The 15596-nt window shown below is 39.8% G+C and overlaps 1 protein-coding gene across 2 annotated transcripts in view; it reads left to right on the plus strand.

Moving 5' to 3' along the window:
• The first annotated feature begins 850 nt into the window (after positions 1 to 850).
• LOC125461673 (GDNF family receptor alpha-1-like) overlaps positions 851 to 15596 on the plus strand; it is a 189983-nt gene continuing 175237 nt past the window's right edge. Inside the window, exons 1-3 of one of the 2 annotated variants that reach the window (XM_048550633.2) lie at positions 851 to 1988; positions 2539 to 2838; positions 2951 to 3046. In XM_048550633.2, coding sequence (XP_048406590.1) covers positions 1949 to 1988; positions 2539 to 2838; positions 2951 to 3046 — 436 coding nt within the window. In that variant the 5' untranslated portion in view covers positions 851 to 1948. Of the gene's footprint in view, positions 1989 to 2292; positions 2388 to 2538; positions 2839 to 2950; positions 3047 to 15596 lie in introns of those variants that run through there. The other variant, XM_048550634.2, reaches the window with a different exon arrangement.

A 15596-nucleotide genomic window follows, 5' to 3' on the forward strand; every position in this document is an offset into this window, starting at 1 on the left:
CTAAATAGCCTGTAGTGTTCAGGGATGTGTGGGTTATAGGTCTGAGTGGGATGCTTCAAGGGGCGGTGTGGAGTTGTTGGGCCAAAGGGCCTGTTTCCACACTGTAGGGCATCTAATCTAATCTAAACAGGCCAATGAGTTGGATGATCAGTGAGTGAATGGTGGAGAAGGCTCAAAGGGCTGAATGGTCTTCTGTTTCTATTTTCTTTATTTCTGTCTAAAAATATTCCATTAAACCTTCCGTGGCCATGCTTTGGTAATTTGACCTAAAATCTCCAAATGTGGCTTTCTGGCATATTTTATTATCTTGCATTCTTGAAAAAACCTAGGAACTGCTTATAATACTAATGGTGCCAAATAGATGTAAGTTGTTGTTGTACACCCAATTACAGATGCCTGAAATTATAGATTTTTGTGTAGTAGGGGAATTAAAAGATCTCGAGTCGGGAAGGAACGTGGAGTTGAGAGAGATGACCCAACATGATTTTACTATCCGCTGATCTGGACGTATGGCCTGCTTCTGTTCTCATTCTAATGTTCTTACACAGAACCTCCAGCTTTTGCGCCTTGTACTATCAGAAAGTATCTCTATTTGTGTGTCCTCATCTCTCTCCCGCTTCACTCCGGTAAATTTGGGTTGGGGAAAGGTACAACAAAGTACGAATTTGTTATTGTAATTTGATCCTATTAAAATCGTAGACCTCGGAGACCCGTAACGTGTTTTCCAAGTGTCGATAATACCAGCAGAATACGGAATTTCCTTTCACATTGCCCAAGCACACCCCCGTTCTGGATTTTCCCAGATGCTGCACCATATGACACAGTTTACTGTGCGGCCCTTTGTCAAGTGTTAAAGCGCAGAGGAAAGGCATAGCTGCTGGTGGTCGAAGGGAACGGCGAACTCCCCGAGTAATGTTGGGAGGAACTGTTCTATTCGCAACAACGTGTAAGGATTACAGCTACTCCTGACCCTGCAAGAAGTACTATTTATCAAATGTGTTGTTCATCAGCGTAAAGTGGACGCACAGCAAAGTGGAATAGAGCGTTTTATAGATTGAAGAGCGGATTTTATTGCCATTCTCCCAAATCGCCAAATGCAAGATCAGCCGAGTTTCTGGACACTGGAGATTTTCACTCGCAGCCGGCACGCAACGAGTTACTGTTACACACGCCTCCTGTGATCATTTATTTAACTTTTAATCCTTGATATCGTTCAGCAATCTGCACAATATTAAACAATCGATCTCTCGATAGCTATCTGCACATAAACTGAACAGCGGGTCTGAGCCCTAACTGTCATTCCCTAACAACCCGCAGCTTCTCGCCAAACGCAAATTAGAGACAAGCATTTAACTCCGCACTTCATCCAGTAACTAAAGTCACGTATTCGTCTCAAAGCGAGAAAGATAAAGGGAGATGGGGGAGGATGGAAATAAGCGGCACGTAAGAAAGTACTGTAAGTGACTGAATGGTAGTTCGGAGTTGGGGAAGCTGCAGACGTGTGCTTTAAAGGAGGTAGCTGGCGGCGGGAGCTTGCATGTACTGGATACATATATATTAAGACAAAGGTTAGCAGTGGGCTGAACAAGGTACTGAACTGATGGCTCGCTTGCATTTCTGAGAACACTTTCAGGCCACATCCTTGGGTGAGCTGATACCGTAGGGCTAGGGTTCCTCATCTGAGTATACTGAATGTAAATTTAAACCCAGAATAAAAGGTTGCAGATCGCGCCCGAGATCTCTCCAGTCGTTCAACTGTTGTGAATAAAAGTGAGCGGAAAGCTTGGCTCGCTGGAGAGAAGGGTCAGTGCCCAAAACTAAATGGATCTGAACTGGAATGATTATTCGTACCGTTGGTTCGTACAGCACCCCGGAGTGTCAAAGTGCTGAATCTACTTAATGAAACAAAGCGGTTCATTTTGATGTGCCAGAGGAAAGCGGAGCCACAATGATTCCTACAACCTTGTACTTCATCCTGCCCATAATAGGTAAGATGCCCACATCGTTCCGTGTACCTTTCAACAGTATTCTCCTGCAAGAAACTTAACGAGGGAAGTATGTTTTGTCTCGAGGCCTTTTTGATAGGTTAGGAGCCTCTGTTAAAGTGATCAGTCCAATAAAGGATGCCTTACCTCCAGCGGGTGATTGAACTATTTAACTTGGTTACACGTGAATCACACACACACTGTTTCATTATGTAATATTTAAACGTCAAATTCGGTATTACGTTGGGGAAGAAAAATTTGAAGCCTTGCCGGTGTGCGCAAAAGGATAATGCAATATATTGTTTCTGCTTCAGAATAACGTTAATCATCATTTTCTAATAAAGTACATGATTTGGATATATTGTCCGGAACTAGATAACTACCGGTAATGCTTTGGGCGAGGTTAGTAACCTACAGTGATGTTTGGAAGGTGGGGGGTGCGGGGGTGCAATGATTTGCTGCTGTTATTGATGAAGATCGAAGTATTTTGAACTTATATGTGGTTGTTTTTGTCTCGTTTGTTCCCCCACCCACCCCCCAATCCCACCTCCAGATACGGTAGTTCAGACTGCAGGTGTGAATCCTCCCCCTGCCCTTACCCGCGTTGACTGTGTGAAGGCCAATGAATTATGTACCAGTGACTCGGCCTGCAGCAGCAAGTACCGTATCCTGAGGCAATGCCTGGCCGGGAGCTCCAGCATGGTCACCGGACCAGAAGCCAAGAACGAGTGCATCAGCGCTATGGAGGTAGTCCAGCAGAGCCCGTTGTACAACTGCAGGTGTAAGCGGGGCATGAAGAACGAGAAGCGATGCCTCCGAATATATTGGAGCATTCACCAAAGTTTCGTACATGGTACGGCAAATATAGTTTAAAAGCTTCTCGTTTTACAAGGTAAAACATGAATTTCGGTAAAAAATGTACACGTAATGTAACTCAACAAACTATGATCGTACCTTTCTCCCAGGGTTTACTATCACAGGTCATGATCTGGTCGGTTCTCCCTATGAGCCACTGAACAACAGACTCTCAGACATATTCCGAGCAGCGTCTATCATTTCAGGTAAGTAGTTTCAGAGTGGTCTACGATTTGTATTATGTTTCTGTGTTAAAACAACTAAATACTATATTTAAATTAAATCACAATGTTACGGATCGATTCCCCATGTAACCTTAAGATGTGTGTTTTGTGTAGTATTTTCGTTTTGTATTCACTGGAGTTGACCCTTCACAGTTTCTTTCAGCAATCAATCTGATAGGACTTCTCAGTCAATTCTGCATTGTTGGTACATTGGAAGTGTGAAACCTTGCAACATTTTAAATAAACGCGAAATCACAGATAAATCACAGTGTCTTAAATACCGGATTGTTTTCAAAAGAAGTTTATATCAGCACTTCAAACAGTTTGATCGAGGAATTGTGCAGCTCATTGTGATGTTGCTTGACCTCACGAGTGGAGAGCTCAAAGGGAAAGATCACAGAACCTCATTACATTCGACTGGCATTGGAGACGACTTCAATATACCTTTTCAAATGGGGTTTTACTTAGCTCTGCAAAAGGCACAAATAAACAGAAAACCTGCTTATAATTAGTTGTCGTTAGACCAATTATTGTTGTGAAAGGGAAGTTTGGTAGTTTGTTGAGCCTTCCTTTCCTCAAGAATGCATCCCTCATCCCTGGCGTGTTAAGTTTTTTTTGTCTCTAGATGGCAGTCTCACACCCTCACAGAGGTTTTCTTCTGTCAGTCAAAGTCTGATGAAGCTCGTAGAGTTATCTGCCAGCTACATTGCAAAGGTTTGGTGAGAGTTCGTGTCAAATGTCTGGGCACGTCAGGGTGAGTATTTCTCAGTAATGAGAGGTAATGTGCCCTTTCTCTGCTCCCCTGTCACCTGCATCACTATTCCCGTTACTTTTCATTTCTATCTGTATTTGTCATTATGACTGTACACTTCATCGACAAAAATAATATAGTGAGTTTAGTAACTTAATTCAGATAACGCTGCCTGTAAGTGCTAATGCTCCTCAAGGATTTGCTTCAAAGCAAATTTTAACTTACTAGATGCAACAGAAAACCTAGCTCATATTAATTTTGAAAAAATAACACATCCAATTCCACTTGACAAATTTCAACACCCTTTATTAGTCTGTAATTTAATAAACTCCTTTTATACACTTTCAGCCAAGTAAGTCTCAGTATTTGGAGCAAAGAAAAATAAAACAACATTAAGCCCCATTTTCCCCAGAGGTTTTACAGAGATCTGGACTTCTGCAAATTAAATATTGTTCTCTAGCAACGACAGAAATATATTATTCTGTGCAGCAGAAAGCAAATGAAATTTTAAAAATAATAACAAACTGTCAGATTCAAGTGAAAAAAGGCAACTGTAAGCACAAGTTCTGAAATGGTGAATTGTAAAAAAAATCAGTAAATTCAGTTGAGAATGGAAAATGCTGCAACGTTTCCATGAAATAGTGTCTTCTTATTCATGATATTATTTTAAAAAAGTAAATGGTAGAAGTTTCATGCACAATTTAGCAGGAATACAGATCTGGAAACAGGATAGCAATCCTGTAGTGTTGATGGCAGCCTTACCAAAATGGGGAGTTATCAGGAATTGCAGTTTTAGAATGGCTTAGGTTTAATATGAAAGGCAGGCGTGTTTAATTGATAGAGAAAGTAATAGACTATTTTAGAAGTTATGGATGCAATTATGTTTCAACATCTGGATTAAACAAGATGGTATGATTCCTTTAAAATTAGCAGAAATTGTGTTAGTTGTAAGGATAGAACATAGAACATAGAACATAGAACAGTACAGCACAGAACAGGCCCTTCAGCCCACAATGTTGTGCCGACCATTGATCCTCATGGATGCACCCTCAAATTTCTGTGACCATATGCATGTCCAGCAGTCTCTTAAATGACCCCAATGACCTTGCTTCCACAACTGCTGCCGGCAACGCATTCCATGCTCTCACAACTCTCTGCGTAAAGAACCTGCCTCTGACATCCCCTCTATACTTTCCACCAACCAGCTTAAAACTATGACCCCTCGTGCTAGCCATTTCTGCCCTGGGAAATAGTCTCTGGCTATCGACTCTATCTATGCCTCTCATTATCTTGTATACCTCAATTAGGTCCCCTCTCCTCCTCCTTTTCTCCAATGAAAAGAGACCGAGCTCAGTCAACCTCTCTTCATAAGATAAGCCCTCCAGTCCAGGCAGCATCCTGGTAAACCTCCTCTGAACCCTCTCCAAAGCATCCACATCTTTCCTATAATAGGGCGCCCAGAACTGGACGCAGTATTCCAAGTGCGGTCTAACCAAAGTTTTATAGAGCTGCAACAAGATCTCACGACTCTTAAACTCAATCCCCCTGTTAATGAAAGCCAAAACACCATATGCTTTCTTAACAACCCTGTCCACTTGGGTGGCCATTTTAAGGGATCTATGTATCTGCACACCAAGATCCCTCTGTTCCTCCACGCTGCCAAGAATCCTATCCTTAATCCTGTACTCAGCTTTCAAATTCGACCTTCCAAAATGCATCACTTCGCATTTATCCAGGTTGAACTCCATCTGCCACCTCTCAGCCCATCTCTGCATCCTGTCAATGTCCCGCTGCAGCCTACAACAGCCCTCTACACTGTCAACGACACCTCCTTCCAAATAGGATTTGGAACAATGGCCCCAGCCTTGTTCTTGGACAAAGCAATTGATATTAATGACTGAATGTCCTCAGACAATGCACAGTCGCCTTAGCATCAGATGGGTGTAACCACACAGTCATGATTAGCAGTTTTAGAAAAAGAACAGTGCCTGAATTCCAGAATGACTGTTAGCAAATTAAAAATCCTCAAATTGTATTATGTTTTGGCTCTGTTCATTTTTAAATTTTCTATTACAGCATAACTGCAATGTACTCTGCATAAAATATTTTGTGAACATTTCACAGTTTTGCTCAATGAAAGGCACTACTGTCTAATGCCTTTGTTACCTCCAGAATCATCCATTAAAAATATTTCCAGCCAGCTTTCCACTGCAAATTTGAACTCAATCAAAACCCTATCTTCACATAACTCACAATCAGAACAGCATTTTATGGGTGTCTGAACTATCAGCTGGAGATCCAGAGTCTGTGTCACCTCTTTAGTATTAATTAGGCTCCTAAATGGAAATAAAAACAAAAACAGAGCTGCTGGAAAAGCTCAGCAGGTCTGGCAGCATCTGTGAAGAATACATCAGAGTTAATGTATCAGGTCCAGTGACCCTTCCTGAGAAGGGTCTTTTCTGAGGAAGAGTCACTGGACCCAAACGTTAACTGTGCTTTTTCTTCTCACATGCTGCCAGACCTGCTGAACTTTTCCAGCAACTTTATTTTTGTTCCTGATTTACAGCATCTGCAGTTCTTTCGGTTTTTATCTTAAATGGGAATGGCAGACCTTCCACAAAATCAAGTTGGCTGGGGTGGTGCAAGGATTTAGCAGGTTGCCAACTGAGGGCTACTTGACAATCAGAGATTAGCAGCTCCTCATTACTCAGCACTGCTACCAGGATAGTGGCATCTGCTGCTGGTATCTCTGACTGGAGTGGAGTTGGTTAGCTTGGATGGCTGGTTTGCGATGCAAGGTGATGTTGAAAATGTAGGTTCAATTCTTGCACTTGCTGAGGTTACTATTAAGGACTCTCTCCCTTAATCTCTCCCCTCGCCTGAGGTGTGATGACCTGAATTTAAACTACCAGCACTTGTTACTCTCTGCTGAGAGAGCAGCTCTCTGGTTATGATAGGACTGTGGTGATTTTTAATGCATCCATTCAAGGCACAGGATCACCAAGGGATCTGCCCACAGTTGAGTGTAATGTAGTTTTCAGAGGGAGGGGGCAGAAAGGTCACCAGCAAGGACAGTGGGTTAGCTCTTTCCTGATGCTGAGGACCTCGATCAGCACTGAGTGCACATGAATGCGGACTCCTTCACCATCTGTCAAAACCCCAAATAAGCATGACAGGGTTTCTGTTTCCAGCTTTTTGCATGGCAAGTCCCTACCTGCTGCTGGGTGAATACTCACTATCCAGTCTAGGCCTCAATATGCAGGAGGGCGGGAAGGCCAACAGTAATCTGTGGACTGATTGCCACCTCTGGCTAGATATATTCTGGGAGATGTCAGCAGAAGTGACATCTCAGAAAACCAGTGGTGTTACATTCCATTATTCAACTCAGTGTAGAATCAAATGTAGAACCAACATCTATATGTTTCTGTGAGGGTGAAGGGCCAGGTTGACAGAAGAAGGGAACCCTGGATGACAAGAGATATTGAGGCTATGACCAGAAAAAAGAAGGAGGCATGGCACAAGTACAGGCAACTGGGATCAAGGGAATCCCTAGAAGTATATAGAGGATCCAGGAGTTTACTGAAGAAGGAAATCAGGACGGTGAAAAGAGGACACAAGATAGCTTTGGCTGAGAAGATTAAGATGAATCCAAAGAGATTCTTTAAGTAGATTAAAGGAAAAAAAAATGACAGAGAGAATAGGACTCCTCAAAGACTAAAGTGGACATGTATTTGCGGAACTGCAGAAGATAGGCGATATCCTGGATGAATATTTCTCCTCTGTGTTTACTGTGGAGAAAGACATGAAGACTCGAGAACTTGAGGAAGTTAGTGATGATATATTGGAGACAGTCCATATCACAGTAGAGGTGGTATTGGAAGTACTGAAATATATGAATGTGGATAAATTGCCTGGTCCTGATCAGATATATCCAAGAACCTTGCAAGAGGCTATAGTAGAAATTGAAGGGGCCCTGGCTGATATATTTGCATTATCTTTAGGCTCTGGTGAGGTCCCGAATTTTGTACCCTTATTCAAGAAGGGCTGCAAAGAAAAACCTGAGAATTATAGACCAGTAAGCTTAACATCTGTGGAACTTAAGTTACTTGAGAGACCCTGAGCGATAAGATATACATGCATTTAGAAATACAGGACTGATAGGAGTAGTCAGCATGGCTTTGTGTGTGGGAGATCATGTCTCACAACTTTGTTCGAGTTCTTCAATGAAGTGACCTCGAAGTTGATGACGGCAGGGCAGTAGACGTAGTCTACATGGATTTCAATAAGGCCTTTGATATGGTGGGCTACTCTAGAAGGTTAGATCGCGTGGAATCCAGGGAGAGGTGGAAAATTGGATGCACAATTGGCTTGATTGTAGGAAATAAAGAGTAATAATGGAAGCATGCTTGCCGGAATGCAGGCCTGCGATTAGTGGTATGCCTGAGCGATCGGTGCTGGCCTATTGCTGTTTGTTATCTATATCAACAATTCAGATAAGAATGTACAATGCATGATTAATAAGTTTGTGGATGCCACTAAAATAGGCAATATGGTGGACAGTGAGAAAGGTTACCAGAAATTGCAGCAGGGTCTTAATTAGCTGGGAATGTAGGCCGAGAAATGGCAAACAGAGGTGTTAATGTAGATATGTGTAAGGGTGTTGCATTTTGGAAAGTCATATCAAGATAGGAATTTCATGGTGAATGGTAGGGCCTTAAGGCGTGTAGTAGAGGAGGGATCTTGGACTACAGGTGCACAGTTCTTTGAATGTGGGGTCACAGGTAAACCGGGCAATGAAGAAGACATTTGGCACACTGGCTTTCATCCATCAGGGCACTGACTACAGAAGTTGGGAAATTATGTTGCAGTTGTGCAGGATGTTGGTGAGGCCACAGTTGGAATATTGTGTTCCGTTTTGGTCACCTTGTGAGAGGAATGATGTTATTAAACTGTAAAGAGTGCAAAAGAAATTTACAAGAATTTTGCCAGTACTCAAGGGATTGAGTTATAGGAAGAGGTTCGACAAACTAGGACTTTTTCTTTAGTGTGTAGAAGACTGAGGGGGGGATCTTATAGAAAAGTGGAAGATCATGAGGCATGGTTAGGGTGAATACACTCAGTCTTTTTCCCAGGGATATCGAAGACTAAAGTGTATCAGTTTAAGGTAAGGGGGAAAGAATAAATGGGAACCTGAGGGGCAACTTTTTACACAGAGGGTCGTACGCGTATGGAATGAGCTGGAAGTGGTTGAAGCAGGTACATTAATGAGCTGGAAGTGGTTGAAGCAGGAACATTAACAACATTTAGAAGGCATTTTGATGAATACACAGATAGGGAAGGTTTAGAAGGGTATGGGCCAAATACAGGGAAATGGGATTAGTGTGGATGGGCATTTTGGTTAGCATAGGCCCATTTGGGCCAAAGAGCTTGTCTCTGTGCTGTAGGACTCCATGACTCTATGTGCCAGATCAGCTAGATTGCTGTTTGATAATATCCAATACAATTGTCAGCAGTCCCAACCTCAGAAGATCACACCCTTGCATGCCAGTGTGATGTTCCATCTCCAGTGGCATTAATTTCTGGTTGTACAAATGGGCTGTGAACTACCTAGATGGTTGATCCAATCAAGGTTAGCTTTGAACCCAGATCTTGGAGTGAGAGAGAGAGAAAGAGAGAGAGAGAGAGAGAGAGCACCAGTATCTCGCCTCTATTGCCCATTTCCTGCATTTCTTAAGTTCTTATCCTGATAATTATGTTGGGCAACTACATGACAACTAAATGTCTTACAGTATTCAGTGATTCATAAGTCATAGATTTTGCACATTATTTAAAGAATACCACCTATGATTTGTGGGCTTTTGCAGCATCCAGCTCAGTGACATGGGGTAATGTAGAACATTAAAAAAAAACTGGGGGAGTCATAAAGTAACTGAATAATGTAAGGTACATCAGGAATAACTGAAAAAGATGCATCAGGAATAGAACTTAATGTCAGGTTTAATAATGACTGTTTATTGTTTCTGCAGGGATCTTGCTAGTCACTTATAGTACATTTGACAGATCATTGTAAAGGTTAAAATAGATTACAAAGATCAGAAAAATCATCTAACTTTTAATGGGATTTTCAAAAACATTGATTTAATGAAGATTTAAACTTACTGTAGTGAGGAACAATCAGTGCTGGAAACAGAGTATTCTCCAAAGGGGAAGAAAGAGTGACTATTCCAGACAAGACTGCATTTGACCATGAGTGGTACCAAGAAGCTCTAGCAAAACTAGAATCAACGGGAATCACAGTGAAAACTGTCTTCTGGTCGGAGGATGGTTGTGGGAATTGGGTCCAGGTCAGTTCTCTCAGATCTAGGCCATCTCTGCAGGAATTCATCAGCATAGTGCCTTAGGCTCAGCCATCTTCATCTGTCTCATCAGTGACCTGCTCTCTTGTCATAAAGTCTGATGTAGTGAAGTGCAACCATCTGTTAGCAATGCTCAACACCATTCACAACACCTCAGATACTGAAGTAATCTGTGTCCAATGCAGCAAGACCTGGACAATATCTAGGGTTGGGCAGACACGTAGTAAGTAAAATCTGTGTTGCACAAGCTCTTGAAATAAGAGAGAATTTAACCATTGACCTTTGACATTCAATAGCATTATCAGCACTGAATTCCCCACCATCAAAATCCTTAGGGTTACCATTGACCATAAACTGAACTGGAGTGGCCATATGAATATATGGCTACAGGAGCAGGTAAGAGATAAGGAATCCTGTAAAGTGTGACCTACCTCCTGACTTCCCAAAACCTGTTCCTCATCTACAAGACACAAGTCAAGAATATAATGGAATACTCCTCACTTGCCTACATTAGGGCAGCTCAATACGCTCAAGAAGCTTGATACCATTCAGGTCAGTGTAGCCCTCTTGATTAGCGCTATATTCATAAAAAGTCACTCCTTCCACCATCGATGAGCATTAGCAGCAGTGTGTACTGTGTGCAAGATGACCTGCAGAAATTCACCATGGCTCCCAAATCCATGACAACTACCATCTAGAAGGACAAGGGCAGCAGATACATGACAACACCACCATCTGCGAGTTTCCCTACAAACCACTCCATGTTGGCTTGGAAAGATATTATTATTCTTTCGGTGTTGGTGAGACAAAATCCTGTAATTCCCTCCACAAAGACATTGTCGGCCACCCCTTGCAAACAGACCAAAAAAGGCTACACACCAGCACTTTCTCAATGGTAACTAAGAATAAACAATAACTGTTGGCTAAGCCATCAGTGATGCCCACATCCTATGAATAAATAACATAATATTGTCATGTTATGATACTTTGTAAAAGTATGGTACATGGATCCAAACTTAAACACCTGCCGCAATGAAATACCTCATCTTAAGCAATTTTGCAACACTTTACAACAGTTCACCTCTTTATGCTGCTGAGCATAAGATTACGCATAATTTATGTTCAGAGTCCCATAGATGTCTACCTTAAAAAGGTATAGGTACATGTTGCTCTCAGCCCTGACAAAAAGTAAACATTTTCTTTCCATGTGTCCTGACTGAATTCAAACCCCAAGTCCTTTCTACCTTTGCCCTCCCACCTATTTTGTAGGCAACAACATCTTAAGTCTTGCTCAATTGAAGGCTTTAACTTCTCATTTAGATACAGTACTGGTCACACATTAGCGCACACTTTTAAGCTACTTTTAATGTGTGAACCTTGACTGTGAATGCCAACAACAATCTGTCTATAGTAGATATGAGTTGAGTCTGTCTGTCTTCTTCAGACAGTGATACATATGTACTTCTCACAGTGGTTGCTAGATAGGGCACAAGAATAAGCAACCTGGTTAATTCTCTCTTGAATTATCCATTTTTTCTTCAGTATCTTCCCAAATCAGGGTGGATATTAGAAAATCACAGTAGGTAGAATTACAGATGCACTCCTCTCCCAATCAATTCATTATGGCATGCAATGATTTTTAAAAATACTGCCACTCTTCTTATGATGAATGTATTGGTATTTGATAACCTTGTAATTGTCAGTATGTAGTGCCTCTGTTTCATTTGACCTATGGTGTGAATAATCCAATTTATACGAAGGTTAGATAAAATGAGTTTTTTTTTGCAAAAACTTTTATGTCAGTTGGGCTCATTTCTTTTTATTTTGAGTATTATATATTACATATCAAATTCTTGGCTTGGTACTGACATGAAAGTAGCAAGCATATCAATGTTACCATAGTACCATCAACACGATAATTATTTCCTCACAGTACAGCATGTAGAATATCACTGATATTTTGCGACTGATGTTGGCACTTATTTAGAAGCAGGCAGTTTCTAGTTACTCAAATTGTTATAAAAGAAGACTTTTGAATAAATTAGTACACGTGCAAAGTGTTTGCAAGTGACCTTTGAAATAATTACAGCAATTTGATTCATTCTTAAATTAAAGTGATAAGCTACTGCTCAGGTAGAGGTAGCTTACAATTTAAATAAGTCAAAGATTTATTTTTCTCCCAATCCTTTGGGCTTGATATAGTTTCAAATACTTTTATTTCTTTATGTAAAAGAGGCCCAACAAGCACATGGAATTAGCTAAGTATAAAATTCATAATGCTCTTCAGGCCGCACATTTTTAAGTTGCTGTGCAGTTATAAAGGAACTTCAGTAAGGATTCCAGTGGTGAGATTGTACACAATCCTTATCCAGAATTATCAGTTAATAATTCAGAAGCTCTTTTTCTAGCAAATCATTTCACACCTGTAAAATTATTTTGTCTTTATTTACCTAATTCTAGAGGTTTTATTTGGAATATATTTTGTACTATTATTGAAAATTATGAAGTACTGTAGGTAAAATGGCTTATTTCATTGTTGGCATTTGCACGTCAAAGTCACTGTTACGTCGTAATATTCTATCATTTTATATTTTAGTGAATAATAATGTTGGCCTTCGTTTAGCCATTGGTTTAGGTTCTGGCTACTGCTTTTTTCAACCAGTTATTTTTGAATAAATTGGACGATTTTATAACAATCCAACTGAAGCATCCAATTTCACATTAATGTCGCTTGCGTTTCATCAATCACTACGTTAAAATAGGTATGTCATTCACTTACATTTCTAATAATGAATGCAGAGTACTCAAATATGTCACTTGTAAATTAGGCCATAAAGTGTCATGATTATAAAATAAAGTGAAGACCTGCAATTATATAAACGGAGTTTTCCGGCTTCAGCATTCTTGTCACATGCTAGGAGCACATGACACATACCCAACTCAGACTGCAGACAGAGAAGGCAAACTTTCCTGATACATATTCCCAGCATGTAACAAGAACAAAGCCAAAAATCTCCCCTAATGATACCTGCATTCAAAAGCATTTTGTAGGCTATTGATTACGTTCACCATAGGAAACTGCTAAGATCGACAAACAGTGTAAGAGTCCCAATTAAACAATATGTAAGTGGGTGGGCTTTGAATTAGTTATTATTAATTTGGATTAGTTATTATTAATTTGGATTTTCTTTTGATGATGCTGAGGGAAGAATTTTGGCCAGGACAGCTCAATGCTCTTGTTATAAGAGAGTGAAAGCTTTCATAGTTCATAACAGTTCTAAAAGTATGTAAAGCTGTAATGCAGACAATCCTAAGCCAACATCTTTTTCAAAGTTATTCATCATTTATATTTCACTCAGATTTTCTTCTTTAACAATTCAGCTTCCAGCACAGAACCGATAGCCCAAGCTGCCAGATGAGCTAAAGCAGAATTGATAACATAAAGTTAATGATCAAGCCGATTTCTCATTTTAGATACTTATCTCACAGTCTACTTTAAATTACATAAAGCAGTATTGAATTTTACTATTAATGAAAAATAATATTCTTATCAACAATCTTAAGGAAAATGAGGCTGAATGACCTCTCTAATACCTACCTTTGCAATTTTCATGCTAATTTTCATGGGCTGGCCTCTTTCTATGATTAGCTATAATCAGTGTCTTGCTTTTTCATTTTGTAATGCTTAGGTGTCTTATTAATTTTTATTCTAATTTACTGAATAATGATATGATTGGTTTATATTACATTGATTTACAAAACTAGTAGTTTATTCATGCTGCTGCTTGCCAGCCTTAAAAAAATAGCTTGTTGGTATCAAGTAAGTTTCACATGATTGTTTCACAATCCTGATTAGAAACATTAAGCAGAGAAGAAATTCTTTCTTCAAAAGAGAAGAAGAATTGGAGTCTGAATTAAACTGATCTGCCCATTAATTCATAATCAAAGGTGACTACATAGTAAGATTGATAAGGTCAAAGCTTTGTTTCCCTGCCTTCAATATTCTTGAGCAAGTAATTAAATACAATGTGAAAACAATCGAAAATAGAAAGTTAAAAATGTAAAATGAAAGCAAAATGACGCAGCAAGCCTATGAACCAAGAAACCAGATCAGATGTTATTCATTTCATTTGTTACTGATTAGCTCATTCTATAAATGCCCAATATTACCATACTGATGCATTTCCTAAAATGCGTAGAGTTGCTGATGGCATTCATGTTGCTGATTTTGGCGATGTATAAGTCAGCAGAAGTGTTTGTGGCAAGACTTTAATTTTGAATGTATTTCTTTGCCAAGGTATGTGTATTACTGAAATGCAAAGACAGATTACACTGTTTTGACTGTTTAACATGGATGAGAAATAGATACAGAATGGGTTGATTGGCATTTTATTGTTGTTTAAAACCTTGGTCTGTCAACATTTTACTGTGGTCTGCAATGAATCTGGCCATCACTCTTGTTGGACCTTTATTTTCCATCCATGTCCAATTCATGCACCAGTACCTTAGCTTAACCAGAGGAAATTGTGTTGGATCTGGTTAGGGTCACACTTAGAGCAATATGTTGGGTTCTGGTCTCCTTATTGCAGCAAGGTACAGAAACATTGGTGAACCTGCAAACTTAAAGAATAACAAGGAAATTACCAGAACTGAGAAAGTGCAGCTGTTGACAAAGCTTATACAGACTGGGATTGATTTCTCTGGTACAAACCATGCCAATGAATGGCTTAATATAGGATGAATATAGAGAAAATATTGATATAGTAGGATGCCCCAGAACTTAGAGACATAAATATAAGGTAACCATTAATAAATCAAAAAACAATTAGAAACTGTTTAGAATATGGAACTTGCTACATGTGAATGAATTAAGATAAATAGCGTAGACATTTTTAAGGGGACACTAGTTAAGTACTATTTTACTATGCATTCTTCTGATCTTCATGAATATCATCCCAGACTTCCAAGTTTCTTTAAAATGTTTATTAATGAAAAGCATATGATGATAAGACTGAAGCGTTCCAAGCTCTGAATTGTACTAGTTCCAACTTTCCAGCAATGTCCTATCACATGAGAATATGGTTAAATCATCGCCTACCTCAGAGGCTCAGCTACATATTCGGTAAATCCTAACTCTATATGTACACCAGAGAAACAAGATAATATAGAAGATGCAGACAGGGTCTAGATAAAGTAGAGGAAGCGATGATTCATAAAGGAGAGTAAACACCGGCTGAAATAAATTGAGGTGTTTCTGTGGTATCAATTCCATGCAATTCTATCTAGTGTATGATGTACAATGAACAATATGGGGAATATTGTTTGCTTTTACCCATGATTCCTCAGTAAATAGAGCACTTCATCATTTGTAAAGCATTGTGAAATATTCTGAGATTTGAAAAAGAGTAAATAAATATTCTGACTT

Source organism: Stegostoma tigrinum, chromosome 20 (genome assembly GCF_030684315.1).
Source record: "Stegostoma tigrinum isolate sSteTig4 chromosome 20, sSteTig4.hap1, whole genome shotgun sequence".
In the NCBI taxonomy this organism is placed as follows: Eukaryota; Metazoa; Chordata; class Chondrichthyes; order Orectolobiformes; family Stegostomatidae; genus Stegostoma; species Stegostoma tigrinum.